Source organism: Neolamprologus brichardi, chromosome 6 (assembly GCF_056152115.1).
Source record: "Neolamprologus brichardi isolate AB-2024 chromosome 6, ASM5615211v1, whole genome shotgun sequence".
Lineage (NCBI taxonomy): Eukaryota > Metazoa > Chordata > Actinopteri > Cichliformes > Cichlidae > Neolamprologus > Neolamprologus brichardi.
In genome coordinates, this window is record NC_142109.1 from 5,647,139 (window position 1) to 5,660,573 (window position 13,435).

Below are 13,435 nucleotides of genomic sequence, written 5' to 3' on the forward strand. Positions count from 1 at the left end.
ACTTTTGTTCTATTCGTTATTTCCACGGTTGCATTTGAATAACAGTAAAAAACAAACAAACTTGTTAATGTAAAGTTTCGGACAAAATGTGGGAGCCCGAAATTGTGTCTACTTTCATCTTACAATCCGGCAACAAATAAATTGCACTGCGAACAAAGTCAACAAAGAAAACATTTTCGTTTCATACTTTTCCGTTATATTCCCTTACAAAGCTAGCTTTAACGCTTCGAGGGTTCCTTTGTTCTTGCCGTCGCCTCGGCGCTTGACCCAGACTTTCGCTCTGTAGTTGCTTTTTAGCATAGTACTACAAAAAATTGTAAATCTGTGATATATGATTGATAAACGTAAAGGTAACTGCAAAAAATGTGTTCAATGACTTTGTTACTTTTAATGATTGGAGAGCACCCGCTTCGATTCGCACTCAATTCAAACTTTACGTTGCACGCTCACCTAACTTTACGTTGCACGCTCACCTAACTTTACGTTGCACGCTCACCTAACTTTACGATGCACGCTCACCTACCTTGCGTTTGCACCTTTTGTCCACACGTAAACTGCGTTTTATTATTTATTTATTAGTTTTTCGCCTCTCACTGCTTAAGCCATTAATCTTTCTGGAATTGTTTTTTTAAACAGATGCGACCTCACAAAAGATATTAGCTATGCTGTCAGACCTGACGAGAGCTGTTAACGAACTCCGTGAGGAGGTCAGAGCCATCCGCCATCCCTGCTGCAATGAATCGGTAGATGCTGGGGTACTGCCTCTGGATTTGCCCTTGCACAACATTGAGGAGCTAAACAATGCAGAGGCAGCTTTTCAATCATAAGAGGCAAATAAGGCAATGGTAAGTATATAAAGGTTATGTACACTTTGTAACTATAAAGTGTAATAGCTGTCAGATGTGATTTAAATACATAACAACGGCCTGTTGATTAAACACACAAGCACTTGCATACACATTTAAGACATGAGACACGCTAATTCCATCTCTTAAAATGTGTCTATAGGTTTGCTTTGCCTTGATTGGAGGGACCACACTGGAGGTGCGAGTCCGCCGTGTAATGGCTTATGCCATTACAAACGAGCTGGCCTCGGTACTCAACTGGGCAGGGAAAAAAACCAAGGACCAGACAAAGCAAAAAATGGCATTTAAAGATACAGCGCTCTGCAAATGCATATATGGTGGTAAGTTTTACAGTTTTTTTGCTATATTACTTTGTCTTTCTTAATAACAAGACTTTCATATCCGGTTAATCTGGAGATGGAGTCTTTGGTCTTTGGCTTGTTTAGTCCTCGGGTTGTAGTTGTACAGCCCGAGGACCCCATGTTTATTTTGTTTTAAAGGATACACGGCACACCATGCTAAGACTTATCACTTATCACAGCTCATAGCTCTTTGGGAATCAAATGCGGCAGTTTGCAGATTTACGCCTGGTGACTTTCATGTTTATCAGCCTAGGAGTTTACATACTTTCTCCCCGCTGAAGACAGTTAACAAGAGCTTATTCATGTGCTCTAATTCACTTTTTTGTTTGTGTGTGTGTGTATTTTTTTCCTAGATGGCCTGACACAGCAGTTAGGGGCAAACTATATGTCCAAGTTTGTCTTTGCACAAGCAGTGCAGAAATGGCTCCGATACGCCCCAGATCGTATGGGTATGGGTGGTGCAGGACGCACATCATGCATCCCATCCCAGAGTAAAAAATTACAAACTTCTGTGAAACATATAAATGTAAATAGGAAACTGTCTTTTAATAAAGTATTTAGCAAACGAAACATGCCTATTGACCTTTTTTTGTTTATTTTTTTTCTCTGTTACATCACATGCAATGCTTTCTTATTTTAGGATATTAATGTTGACATGATACATTGTGAGACATTTGTTGTTGTTTTTTTTATAAAGGGTGTCCAATTTGAGGAATAGGTACAATTATGTGTTTAGGTGGTTTAAGTATTGATGGAAACATGCAGTAGTTTAGTATTGGTTAAAATACCTATAAAGAAAGGTAGATTTCCAGTCATGATTTAACTGTTGTTTTAATAAAAAGCAACTGTGCGAAAGAGGTGGAAAATCAACACCATAGCTCAACAGTGTTTCAATATCAGAATCTGACATTGTTTCAATGTCAGGTTTCAACATTGATTCAACATCAAAACCTGACATTGTTTCAACATTAAAAAAGGGTGCAAGAGTGACGTTAGGTCAACGTCACACTTCAACGTTGATTCAATGACGTCGCCTGATATTGACTCAACGTTGTTTCAATGTTTCCTTGCTATCTGGGTGGCAAGGCGTAGAGATTCAGTATCTTCAGTGGACACTCCATTTCTGGCACAAAACACCTGTAAAAGATGGTTGATTTAGGAGGTGACCCAACAACTTCAGCCTGTTAAACATAGCAATGGAGTAGTATGTTTAAAAAAAACCTAATTAAGCATGCACTCAGTACCCTAAGAATTTTTATGGTAGTTAAACACAGTGATAGTTGTATATCATATTATATCACTTCAAACTGAGGCGATCCAGTAATGCTGCACTAAGGAATTAGACTAACTATTCACTTTAGCTAAAGTTATTAAGTTAGCTAAAGAGTTGGGATGCTGTGTAAGACATAAATAAAGCTAAAATACAAAGGTTTGGACACTGTTTTGCATGTTTCCCTACTGCAAGCATACAGGGCTCTGAGAGGGTACAAGATGACAACTTTGGAATTCTACTAGAAACAGTCGATCATATTTGTTTGTCAAAGCTGAATTCAGGGCAAACTACGCTAAATTAGCGTTTTTAGCTAACAGCTACAATAAGCATAAAAGTTACTGTACGGCTATCATTTGTTAACATGACGCTTGTTCTTATACATGTAAAACATTTATTACCAACCTGAGAGTTTATCCGCTGGTCATTCGACATGATGAATGACTTCTGAAGTCTTAATTCAGCTCAAGACGATGTAGATTCCCGTCAGTAACACTTTCGGTCTGCTAGTAAACGTAGTTCTATTAATCTGCGCTTGATTACTCTTGAACCGGAACCGGATGTAAGTCCCAAAAACCTGAATTTTGGAACTGAAATTGAATTGTAGAACTGAAACGGTGAGAAGTGAATCTGAAATTATTCGAGAGCTAAATTTTTAAAGGATAAAATACGGTTTCAAAGCAAATGAATTCATTTTCAAAATATAAAATTCAATTTCAATTTAGTGATGATCATTTTCAAACCAATAAATTGAATTTCAACTTAGGCTAATTCATATTCAGTTTGTAAAAGCATTTATTCAAGTTACAATTCAGATTCAATCCGAGCAATTCAAATTCAGCTTCTGATGGCACAGATTTCTGCCTATAACAGACCTCGATCACTGAAGACAGACTGCATCAAGAGTGTGACCTCCAAAGTGCTTTATTTATTCACTTCAGCCAACCTCTTTTATGTCCCCATTTATTTAAAATCTGCTCTAAGAAATATTTCCTGTGATCAACTTATACAATTTGGAACATTTGTGTTTTTTAACATTTATTTAACCTTTATTTAACCAGGAATATTCCACTGAGATTAAAAACCTCTTTTTCAAAGGAGACCTGGCCAAGATAGGCAGCAGCAAGTGTCTTGAGAAATTACTCAATCAAACACAGGCAGCAACAACACACATGCAAAAATAAATGAAAAAAAACAAACAACATAAGATTCAGTAAAATTCAATAAAATTTAAATAAAAATAAAAAATCAGTTGAAATGACAATAATCTAATTGAAACAGTTGCATGTTATGGACTTGGCCTCAAGGATTCGTAGTTTAGATTTAAAAGCACTTAATGAAATGAATTCAGTCATTTCCCATTCATTCTGCAGTTTGTTCCAAGCCAAGGGTGCTAAATGGACAAAAGCTATTTTACCAAATTCAGTTCAGGCAAATGGAACAGAAAGCAACAAGTAACCATACGGACGAAGAGAATACCGACCAGCATGTTTCATTGCAAGCAGGGAACATAATAAGAAGGCAACAACCGAAGTATTGCCTTATATATAAAACAGTATAAATGAGAGTTCCTCTGACTTACCAAAGCAGGCCATCCTACCTGAGAGTATAACTCACAGTGGTGAGTCTGAAATTTACGGTTAGTGATGAACCTCAGAGACACAATATCAACCATTCGAAGACATTGAGCAGAAGCAGAATTTCTCCATAATCCGGCACAGTCAAAAATGTTGCTTTGTATTAAAAGAGAAACACAACTTATTTTGAAAATAAAATCTGAGTTTTAACTTCAGATTTTTCACAAGATACTCTACATGTGGTTTGAAGGTGAGCAAGTCAGCAATTAAGATTCTCAGATATTTATAGGTGTGAACCAACTCTATTTTATTACCTTCAAGAGTGGTTACTGATGGGATTGTTTGGGCCCATTTCCTTGATTTAGAAAACAACATGAGCTTTGTTTTGTCTGCGTCGAGAACAAGTTTAAGCTGAAGTAATGAGTGCTGGACAGTAAAAAAGGCTTTCTGCAAGGAGTCAATGGCTTGGACGAGAGTTGAACCACAGCTGTAAATACCTGTATCATCAGCACTGGGTCTGATAACAACAGCAATTAATTATGTAATTTTTTTTTAAATTACATAATTAACTTTTTAAATGTTTTGTGTTGGAGTCCCCTTCAGGCACAGTCTTGCTTTGAAACACCAATGCATAAATGAATGTGTATTTAAAATAAAATACTTATACAAGACATTTTTAATTGTTAATAGCTTAATTATTGTGCTTTGTATATGTTATATGTATATACAGTAAATGCAGCATGACAGAAGTTTAGTGCCAGGCTTTACATAAATAGTCAAATATGTTATGATCCATGTTTATCATGTGTGATGTGTGTTTACATTTGACGGTGTGTGTGGGGGTGTGCAGATCTCTCACCTCTCTTCAAGGTGTGGTTGTGTTTTTGATGTTGAAACAGATGGAGACTGCTGATTGGCTTAAGTAGGGTACCTTAAATATTGTTGGTTGATGGTTTGGGCAGTGTTCACCTCCACATTAAAGAAACTGCTGCTCATGTGTGTTTGTAGGTTCTCAGTCATCCAGGTCATGGTTGTCTAAAGAGCCTGGAAAGTGACTTCACTTTTTTATGGTTCTGGGTGATGTTTCACTTCTGATTCAAGAAGCTTCTTCACTTCATGAGCTTCCTTTGCTCATGTTCCACCTCTGCGCAGTTTCATGTCATGACAATGCAGTGCAGATCTCCCAAACATACAACAGAGGGCGCTATGCACATTCACTGAAGTCAAGAAAAATACAAGTGGAGGAGAAAACAAACAGCAGCATCAAGAGAGAAAACGGAAGAGTTCAAAAAAAGTTAGTCTCTTATTGTAATTATAAACAACATTTAAATTTCATGTTGATGCTTCATGCTAGAAGTCTTTGAGCTCGGTGTGCTTTTACTGCTCAGTAAGATAATATTTGATTCAATTTAAAAGAAATTGTTTACTTTAGGATTTAGTGATATCTACTTTGAAATGTCGCCGTACTATTTCAAATTGAATTTGAAAGTACAGCCTCATATGAAAACTGAATCATGATGAAATCCTGAAACCTATTTTCAAATGATGAAAGTCAGCTCTTCTTCATATTAATTTTCTTCAGTTCTAAAAATAAAAATCTCCACAAGTGATAACAATAAATATATTTAAAAAACTAAATGTTTCAGAGCTTTGATGATGAGTAGTTAAAACAGCATTTACAAAAGAGAAGCAGTAGAGTGAAATTGTTTTGTGTAGCAGCGACATCTGGTGCAGCAATAGTGTTTCTGAGCTTTGTGAGTATGAAACGTCTATTTTTCACTTTTTTCTTAGAAGTATAAAAATGCAGGACTGAAGATAAGATGGAAATGAATTTAGACGTTTTATGAGATATGAAATACATATGTCTCCATGTACTACAATTTAATTTAAATTATTTTAGTTTTTTTTGTTTTGGGGTATTTTTTTAAACTGCTTTTAGTTTGAAAACTGGATTCAATTTTTAGAGTTGGGACAAAACAATGGACAATTTCAAGAAATGTATTTTATCAACAAAACTTATTTTGATGTTTACTGTGTTTATTTTAATGCCCTCTATAGCTCAGTGATTAAAATATATGTTTATCTTCCACCAAAGAGCAAACAGCCTCCACGTAAACATTTTCAGCCTCAACAATCAGCTCAGATTTATGAAGTTTATCATGTTCAGGCCCTGCAGCTGATTGGTGGATTGTCTGATCAGAAAGCCTTTCTGCATCTTCACAGTGTGAGTCTGAGAGTTTCTCAACAAAAGGATGAGCTGCTACACACCTGACACCACATTCAAACACACACAAGCTGCAAATCTGACACAATAATTTAGACCAAAGAAAAAGGTTCACAATTTGCAGTTAACATGAAGATGTTCTAGAGTAGAAACAACACACAGCACACAAGTTTCATGTAGAGATGATTGTTTATTCTGAATGTTATTTTCATTCAGTTATTTCCCATTATTTTGAGCAATTTTCTGGTTTATCCAGTTCATGTAAGGACAGACATTCACAGTAACAGCTGGTCTGGTACAGGCATGTACACCACCGCCCTTGATTACACCATAAATCTTGTTGTTGTATATCAATCCACCACCAGAATCACCCTGAGAGAGAAAAATATAGTTTGTATTTAAGTTTCTTCCAAAAGATCTAAAACATACACAGATGATATACAGTAATGTTAGCAGTCAACTTACCCCACGTGTATCTACATTAGGTTCTTCCAGACACAGCCTGTTGTCATACGGCACATCTGAATAACATGGAGAGTTTCTGGTAGGCTCACAGTCAACAACATGCATGTTTGCACACTGGAGATGAGGTGGTTGGCCAAGGACTAGAGAAAAAAAGAAAAGAACAAAAGTCATTCATAACCTTTCAAAAACTAAAATCTTAAGGAAAATTATATTTTCCTTTATTTCTACAAACAATTCAAATATTTTTCAAGCAAAATGTTTTCTTAAAAGAAAACTGCATCTAAAAAGGTGGGAACCTGCCATATAATATATACACTGTAAAAAAAAAACAACAACTTTTTTTTTAATACAAATTAAAAATAACTATAATAACACACAAACCAAAATGAGATTTTAAAATAAACTGAACTAATCAAGAAAAATTATTCTTACTGTCATTGTTGTTCCCATCTACCTGGTAATTCCCAAAGCCTGCCACCTGAACAACATCATTTCTAGAAACAGAAAAAAAGGTCATAAATTAATTCCACATCCACCCGTGTCTTGTGAACACAGAATAAAATAATAAATCATAATGATGTACACTGCATGCTGGGTATTTCCAGTCCAGCTACAGCTACTAACTCTGAGTAACTGAGGGTTCAGATTTCACACATCACTGTTTGCCACACGTGTTTCATTGTCATTCACTGTGTGTCATGGATGTAACTCCTAAAATCAAAACAAGGAATCTTAACTCTTGAGGCTCAGTTATATTATCATTGATGTCAGTCAGGTGGAGATGCAGGTATAATGTCAGTCATGGGTTTGAAACTTCACAAGTATGATGTCATCTGTTGATGGACTACTGCCCTGACCTGCATGATAACCATCTTCTCCTGCTGTATTAACTTGTTTGAACCTTTCTAAGTCCCGTTCTGAAAACCGTCCCATGTTAACATTTTTTGTTTCACTGAGCCTCGTGTTATCAGTTAGAGCAACAAACACTGTGAGTGGCTTTCATGGTTTCATTTATAATATTATATCAAATGATATTTTCTTATTACCCTGCTTATTAGTTGTGGGTAATGGATTCCATGACCTCCCTACAAGATGATCTTATATACAATCTCAAAGCTTATTCACTTTTTTTAAATTCATATTTGTTAAAGGACACCTCTATGAAGACAGATTAGAAGTTCAATATGTTGTATGATTTTCACTTTAGTCAAGCAGCCTTAACAGGAATCACATTTCTTTCAGTAATGACTTATTTACCCGTTACTCTCATAATACACTGTGTGACAGGCAGATCCAATATCCAGGACTAAACTCAAAAGCAGCTTTAAATATAGAGTACTTGGCGATACTAGCTCGGCTATTGCAACAGACAAACAGGACACAGCCAGAAAGAGATCCAGACAAACAAAAGTATGAAACAAAGGACTTAAATGCACACAAAGTAATCAGGCAGATGGGACACATGAGGTAACACAGGTGAACTAAATCAGGCAAACAACAGGGGGAGCAAAACTGAACACAACACACACTGAGACTACCAAAATAAGAAGGGAAACAGAGCCAGAGGTTAAACTCCAGACATACAAACTTGGGAAGGACAAAAACCTGCTGCCTGTTACAAACAGACTACAGAGTACAGAGTTATTCTTTAGAGGGAATGAATGAAAATGATAATCATTTAATTTAAACTGGTATTAGTATGTTTATTATTACTATATTATATTATTTTTGTTAAATGGTCCTACTTCATATTCATTCATGTTTCATATTACACTTGCTGAATGAAATTCACTGTCTAAAAGACACAGAAATACTATTTTTAATGTTGTTAATGATGTTAATGTGTACAGTAGAAAGTGTCACGGTTCTGGGTCATTTTGACCCAGCATTTCCAGTTTCTTATATTTTTATGTATTATGGTTTTTATGTATTCTGATTGTCTTGTTTTAATTCCATGTTTCAGTTTATTCTGGTTTAGGGTTTTGTTCTTAGGTTTTATGTCTTATGCCCTCGTACTTTGTGTAGGTTTAGTTCAGTGTCAAATCTGCACCTTTGTGGATTGTTTCCTGTTTTACTTTGGAGGTCCATGTCTTATGTCAGTGTATTCAGTTTTGCTTCCCCCTGTCTTGTTACTAGGGATGGGTATCGAAAACCGGTTCTTGTTGAGAACCGGTTCCCACTGTTTCAATTCCTTGGAATTGTTTGCCATTTTTGCAAACGATTCCCTTATCGATTCCAGTCGCCCCGAATGACGACCACGTTGCGGAGCGTCATTTACCTGGCAGGAAACATGGCGGCTAGTTTGATTATACTTTACGAGAACGGATGACAACAGGGCAACTTGCAATACTTGCAAAGGAGATATTTCATTTAAGGGAGGAAACACTACGAATATGCAAAAGCATTTGCTCACAAAACACGCGATGACCTTAAATGAATGTCGTGTTTTTAATTCCGCTCCGGACTCGTGAATCTCAGCCCAGCAGCAGCGGTGACGTTTGCACGTCCTCTCCCGTTAGTGCGGCAGGTAAATAATCAACTAACAGTGCATATTATGTTAGCGCGATCTGCCTTATTACAAAACCTGCCATTACTGTGCATTTAGGTGACCATGATGAGAGAGACAGACAGAGTCTGGCTCAGATGCTGGCAGTTCTCACTGCAGTCTACCGGTAGCGTCTCCTTTCAGGCCAGAATAGACGAATGTCACCAAGCAGTGACTAAGTTTGTGGTCAAAGGCTTGCACCCATTTGCCACAGCAGATGCCCCCGATTTTAGGTAAGTGAATGTGTTTAATTGTAGGCAGGGACATTACTGGATATTCTTGTGTAATTGCTACAGAATAATTGATGTTAAACTTTGTTATTGCTACAGAAGAATATTTATTTTATTATTTTACATTTACAATTTTTTTTTCCTGGGGACCCTGTGACACCCCATTGAAGAGCCGTAGGCTGTGGATCTCTTAAGATGTCACTGTTGGGTTTGTAAGGCCATGTTACTCCTAAATTTCTATCTTGTTCAAAGAGAAGATATAAAACAAAGTTCTAAGCTATTCGACTTTAGTGTTCTCCTTTTTTAAAAAGAATTGATAAGAGAATCGATAAAGAATCGAATCGTTAAACAGAATCGAAAATGGAATCGGAATCGTGAAAATCTTATCAATACTCATCCCTACTCGTTACCCCTAATTTCTCCCAACTGCGTCTCCCTCCTGTTTCCCATTCCCTGATTACGCCTCTGTGTATATAAGCCCTGTGTTTTCCTTTGCTCGCTGTTGCGTTGTATCCTCAGAATTGCCTATGTGTTCTTGTCATAACATTCTCAGTTTGGTTTATGTTTTGTTTCATGCCAGCAATAAAGCTGAGGTTCTTTGAGTTTGCCATTCATTCTCTATGAGTCCTGTATTTTGGGTCCTCATCCCTGCCTGAGGCACCTCAGGCCTGCCACAGAGCCCTGACATAAAGAAAAGTTGGAAGGATTGTACTTGTTATTGAATAGTGGTGCAATCCCTCAAAAACATTATACTTGCTGAGGGAGTTTGTCATTGCTGTTGTTTATGTTTAAACTCCTTCTTTAGTGTAATGTAAGTTTTTACTGTGATATTGTGTTGATTGAGCTGCCCCATATGGAAAAGAAATAGAGAAAACTGGCAGATTTGGCCTACTTCATATAGTGAATCATATAAGGCTTATATGATTTACTCATGAAAGTGGCCACTTTCATATATTGTTTTAGTAAGTATCCAAAACATACAAGTTTCATTTATATGATTTTCAAGGGATCTTATATCTCTTGTTTTCACTCTTGTATGCTTTTCATACAAGTTTTACACAAGACAGATACAAACTTTATAAGATTTATATATATCTTTTCCATATGAGGTGGTTTGTTTATTTGTGTGTTCTTGGTTGCAGTAATTTCCAAAATAAAGCATTATTTTGGAAATTACTTATTTATCTATTTTATTTTTTTATCTATTTTATTTACCATCAAAGTTTTTTTTGATGATAAAGTCATAATTTTATCATAAAGTATTAGATATCTCTTTATATGCTGCAGATATTGCAAGTGGTGAGGTATTATGGGGATTTATTATATGATACACTTGTGCTTTGAGAGGCGTACTATAGACAGAGCACATTATTATTTTATGGTACTTTCTACTTTGATTTTTTTCTTTATGTTTGTCTTATATTCTGAACCATACAGCTCTATAAAAAGTGTGCGCCCCTGTTTTTCCCTTCATTGTTTTTATGAATGGAGTCACTGTGAGTATAATATGGCTTCTTAACAAAAACTTAAGGAAAATGCATAATGTAATGTTAATTAAATAATTTAATATATTTTGTAAATTAACATCATGACATACAAACATCCAAATATATGGTCAGGGTTCAGTAAGCAGGTGACTAATATTCAACATTGTGAATAAATAAATATCATAATGTAAATAAATGTCGATACAAATAAATAAAAATAAAAAAAGTGGAACAGTCAGAAATGATTCAGACTTATTAGGTAAGCGCACAACTTACATTTTGGGAGTATTTACACAGTCCGGTAAGGCAATGGTGGTCCTGCCCGGTTGTGAAGGAATTTCCATTAGCATGATGTCCTCAATTGTATTTAAGTCCACTAAAAACCATCCATTTGTGATTTCCACCTTTTTTTTTTTATCTGAAGATCTTGAGAATAATAACTTTATCCATGATTGATGTGGATGAACTCCTAAAATTGCATACATATTCCTGCACAAGGGGAAATGGGTGCAAGCGATTCGAATTACAGAACATGAGCATTTGAAATACTGTCCTAACATTTAAATTCTATTAAAAACATTTATAAGTGAAACTGTTGTTTTCTCACCATCCAGGGTCATTTTTCCAGCAGTGGGCTGCAGTCAGAATCCACCGTTCATGGATCAGTGAGCCACCACAGAGACTTACATGTGTTCCATTGGTTGCCTTTAGTTTCACGTGATACAGACGCTCAGTGTCTGGACACTTTTGGCCTCCATAGATCCTTTTGTGCAAATCTACTCCTGTGCTGACTGTGATACCTGAAAAAGAAAATAATTTACTCACAACTGGTTGTTTCTTCCATCTGAAGAACAACATATTCTTTCTAGTTATTATACTTGCAGATATACTTGCAGAAATGTGTCTGCAAGTTGATGAAAAGAAGAAAAAGTACAATCATACTGTAGAGACAGTGTTCCTGATACTGTAACATTCTGACAAATGTATAATAACTGATATCAAAGCAGAGACAAAGAAGAACAAAAACAGTATCTGGTGGTTTAGTGAAAACCTAACTAATCCTTTAGTAACACAGAATTTGTCGCAACCTGAGAAATAAGTGCAATATTTCACTCACCAACACACAGAAGAAGAAGAAGAAGCTTCAGATGAGCCATTGCTGTCATTCAGCTTGCAGTGAATGCTGTGCTGGGACCTTTTTAAAGCCTGTTCTCACTGTGTTAGTGATGGATCCACCAATCAGAGAGCCTAATGTTATCAAGAAAACCCCATTGGTTCATTTGGACAGTTTTCATGCAAATGTTGAACATCTCTTCATCTTAACAAAAAAGTGTCCTCATTATTTGTAGTCTTTGTCATCCATATACTCCAGGAAATGATACTGCATTTGTTAAAATAAGTTGTTTTTTAACAGAATAATTTCAAAGTTGAAGTTAATTTATACAAACACACCTTTTTAGGGGTTTTTTATATCTTTTCTAAGAGTAGCATAAAGGAAAAACTATAAAACATCTGTTCTTCAATTAGCAAGATATTGACTGACTTAATTTAACAATGTATTTATTTTCTTTTTTGTTTGTATTTTGTATTGCACTTTCCTGTATTTTAATAAGTGATGCTGCTGAACAACTACGTCTGGCTCACTGAGCACAAAACTCAGGGCCTTAGAATTTCATGTTCAGTTCGATACTTGCTTATGAGAAGCAACATTTTCAAGAAGCAACGCATATCAGTTGTGGTAGCAGCCTTAAAACCTTTCTCTGTGCCTCTTTCAGTGGTCAGCTACTACTTTCTAAGTTTTTTTAATATGTTGATATTTCTTATTCTTTCAGCGCAGCTTAGTCATTCATGTTCGCATGGTTAAATAATAATACTCATAATTAAATATAAACAATTTTTGGATAAAAAGTTGTTTGACATCCTCCCGGATCATATTCTTAGCTTTTTAATAACAGCACAATTTTAATAATAATCAGTTTGTTTCTTTGATTTTTCATCTAATTTTTCTGATATTCACTCTGTGCTGTTTCAGATCAGTTTGTGATGTGTCCAGGTGACAAAGCCTTTTGGGTCAAATTTGTGATATTTTGCTATGTAAATTAAAGTCGCCTTTGTCTTGACTGTTGTCACATATGATGATGTTTCAAAGGTTCTGCTATGGGCTCAGATGGTGCAACAGAAGATTTAATTTTTTAGTTTTATTTTTTTCTTACCCGGATTAAAAACATATGCAGCAGTTTTTCTCAACTAGTCTGTAACACTTTCTGACACGTTCTTTAGACGGACTCAGGCGCACACCAGGAATTCCTTGTGAAAGAAGAAAGTGCGTTTATTTACAGTGAGAAAACACCAGGTGAATATATGTACAGAGTGCCAGTGAAAAGGCGCTCCGGGGCTCCAGGGTCCGAAGAAAACAGGGAAAGGGTCCAA

The 13,435-nt window shown here is 36.0% G+C and overlaps 1 protein-coding gene across 1 annotated transcript; it reads right to left on the reverse strand.

Moving 5' to 3' along the window:
• Positions 1 to 6,494: 6,494 nt before the first annotated feature.
• On the reverse strand, positions 6,495 to 11,863 carry LOC148102436 (serine protease 1-like). Its single transcript, XM_087842466.1, has 5 exons — positions 11,613 to 11,863; positions 11,282 to 11,494; positions 7,176 to 7,237; positions 6,744 to 6,883; positions 6,495 to 6,650 (listed from the first exon to the last, which is right to left on the reverse strand). The coding sequence occupies exons 1-5, from the start codon at positions 11,861 to 11,863 to the stop codon at positions 6,495 to 6,497; spliced, it is 822 nt and encodes a 273-aa protein (XP_087698592.1).
• Positions 11,864 to 13,435: the final 1,572 nt, after the last annotated feature.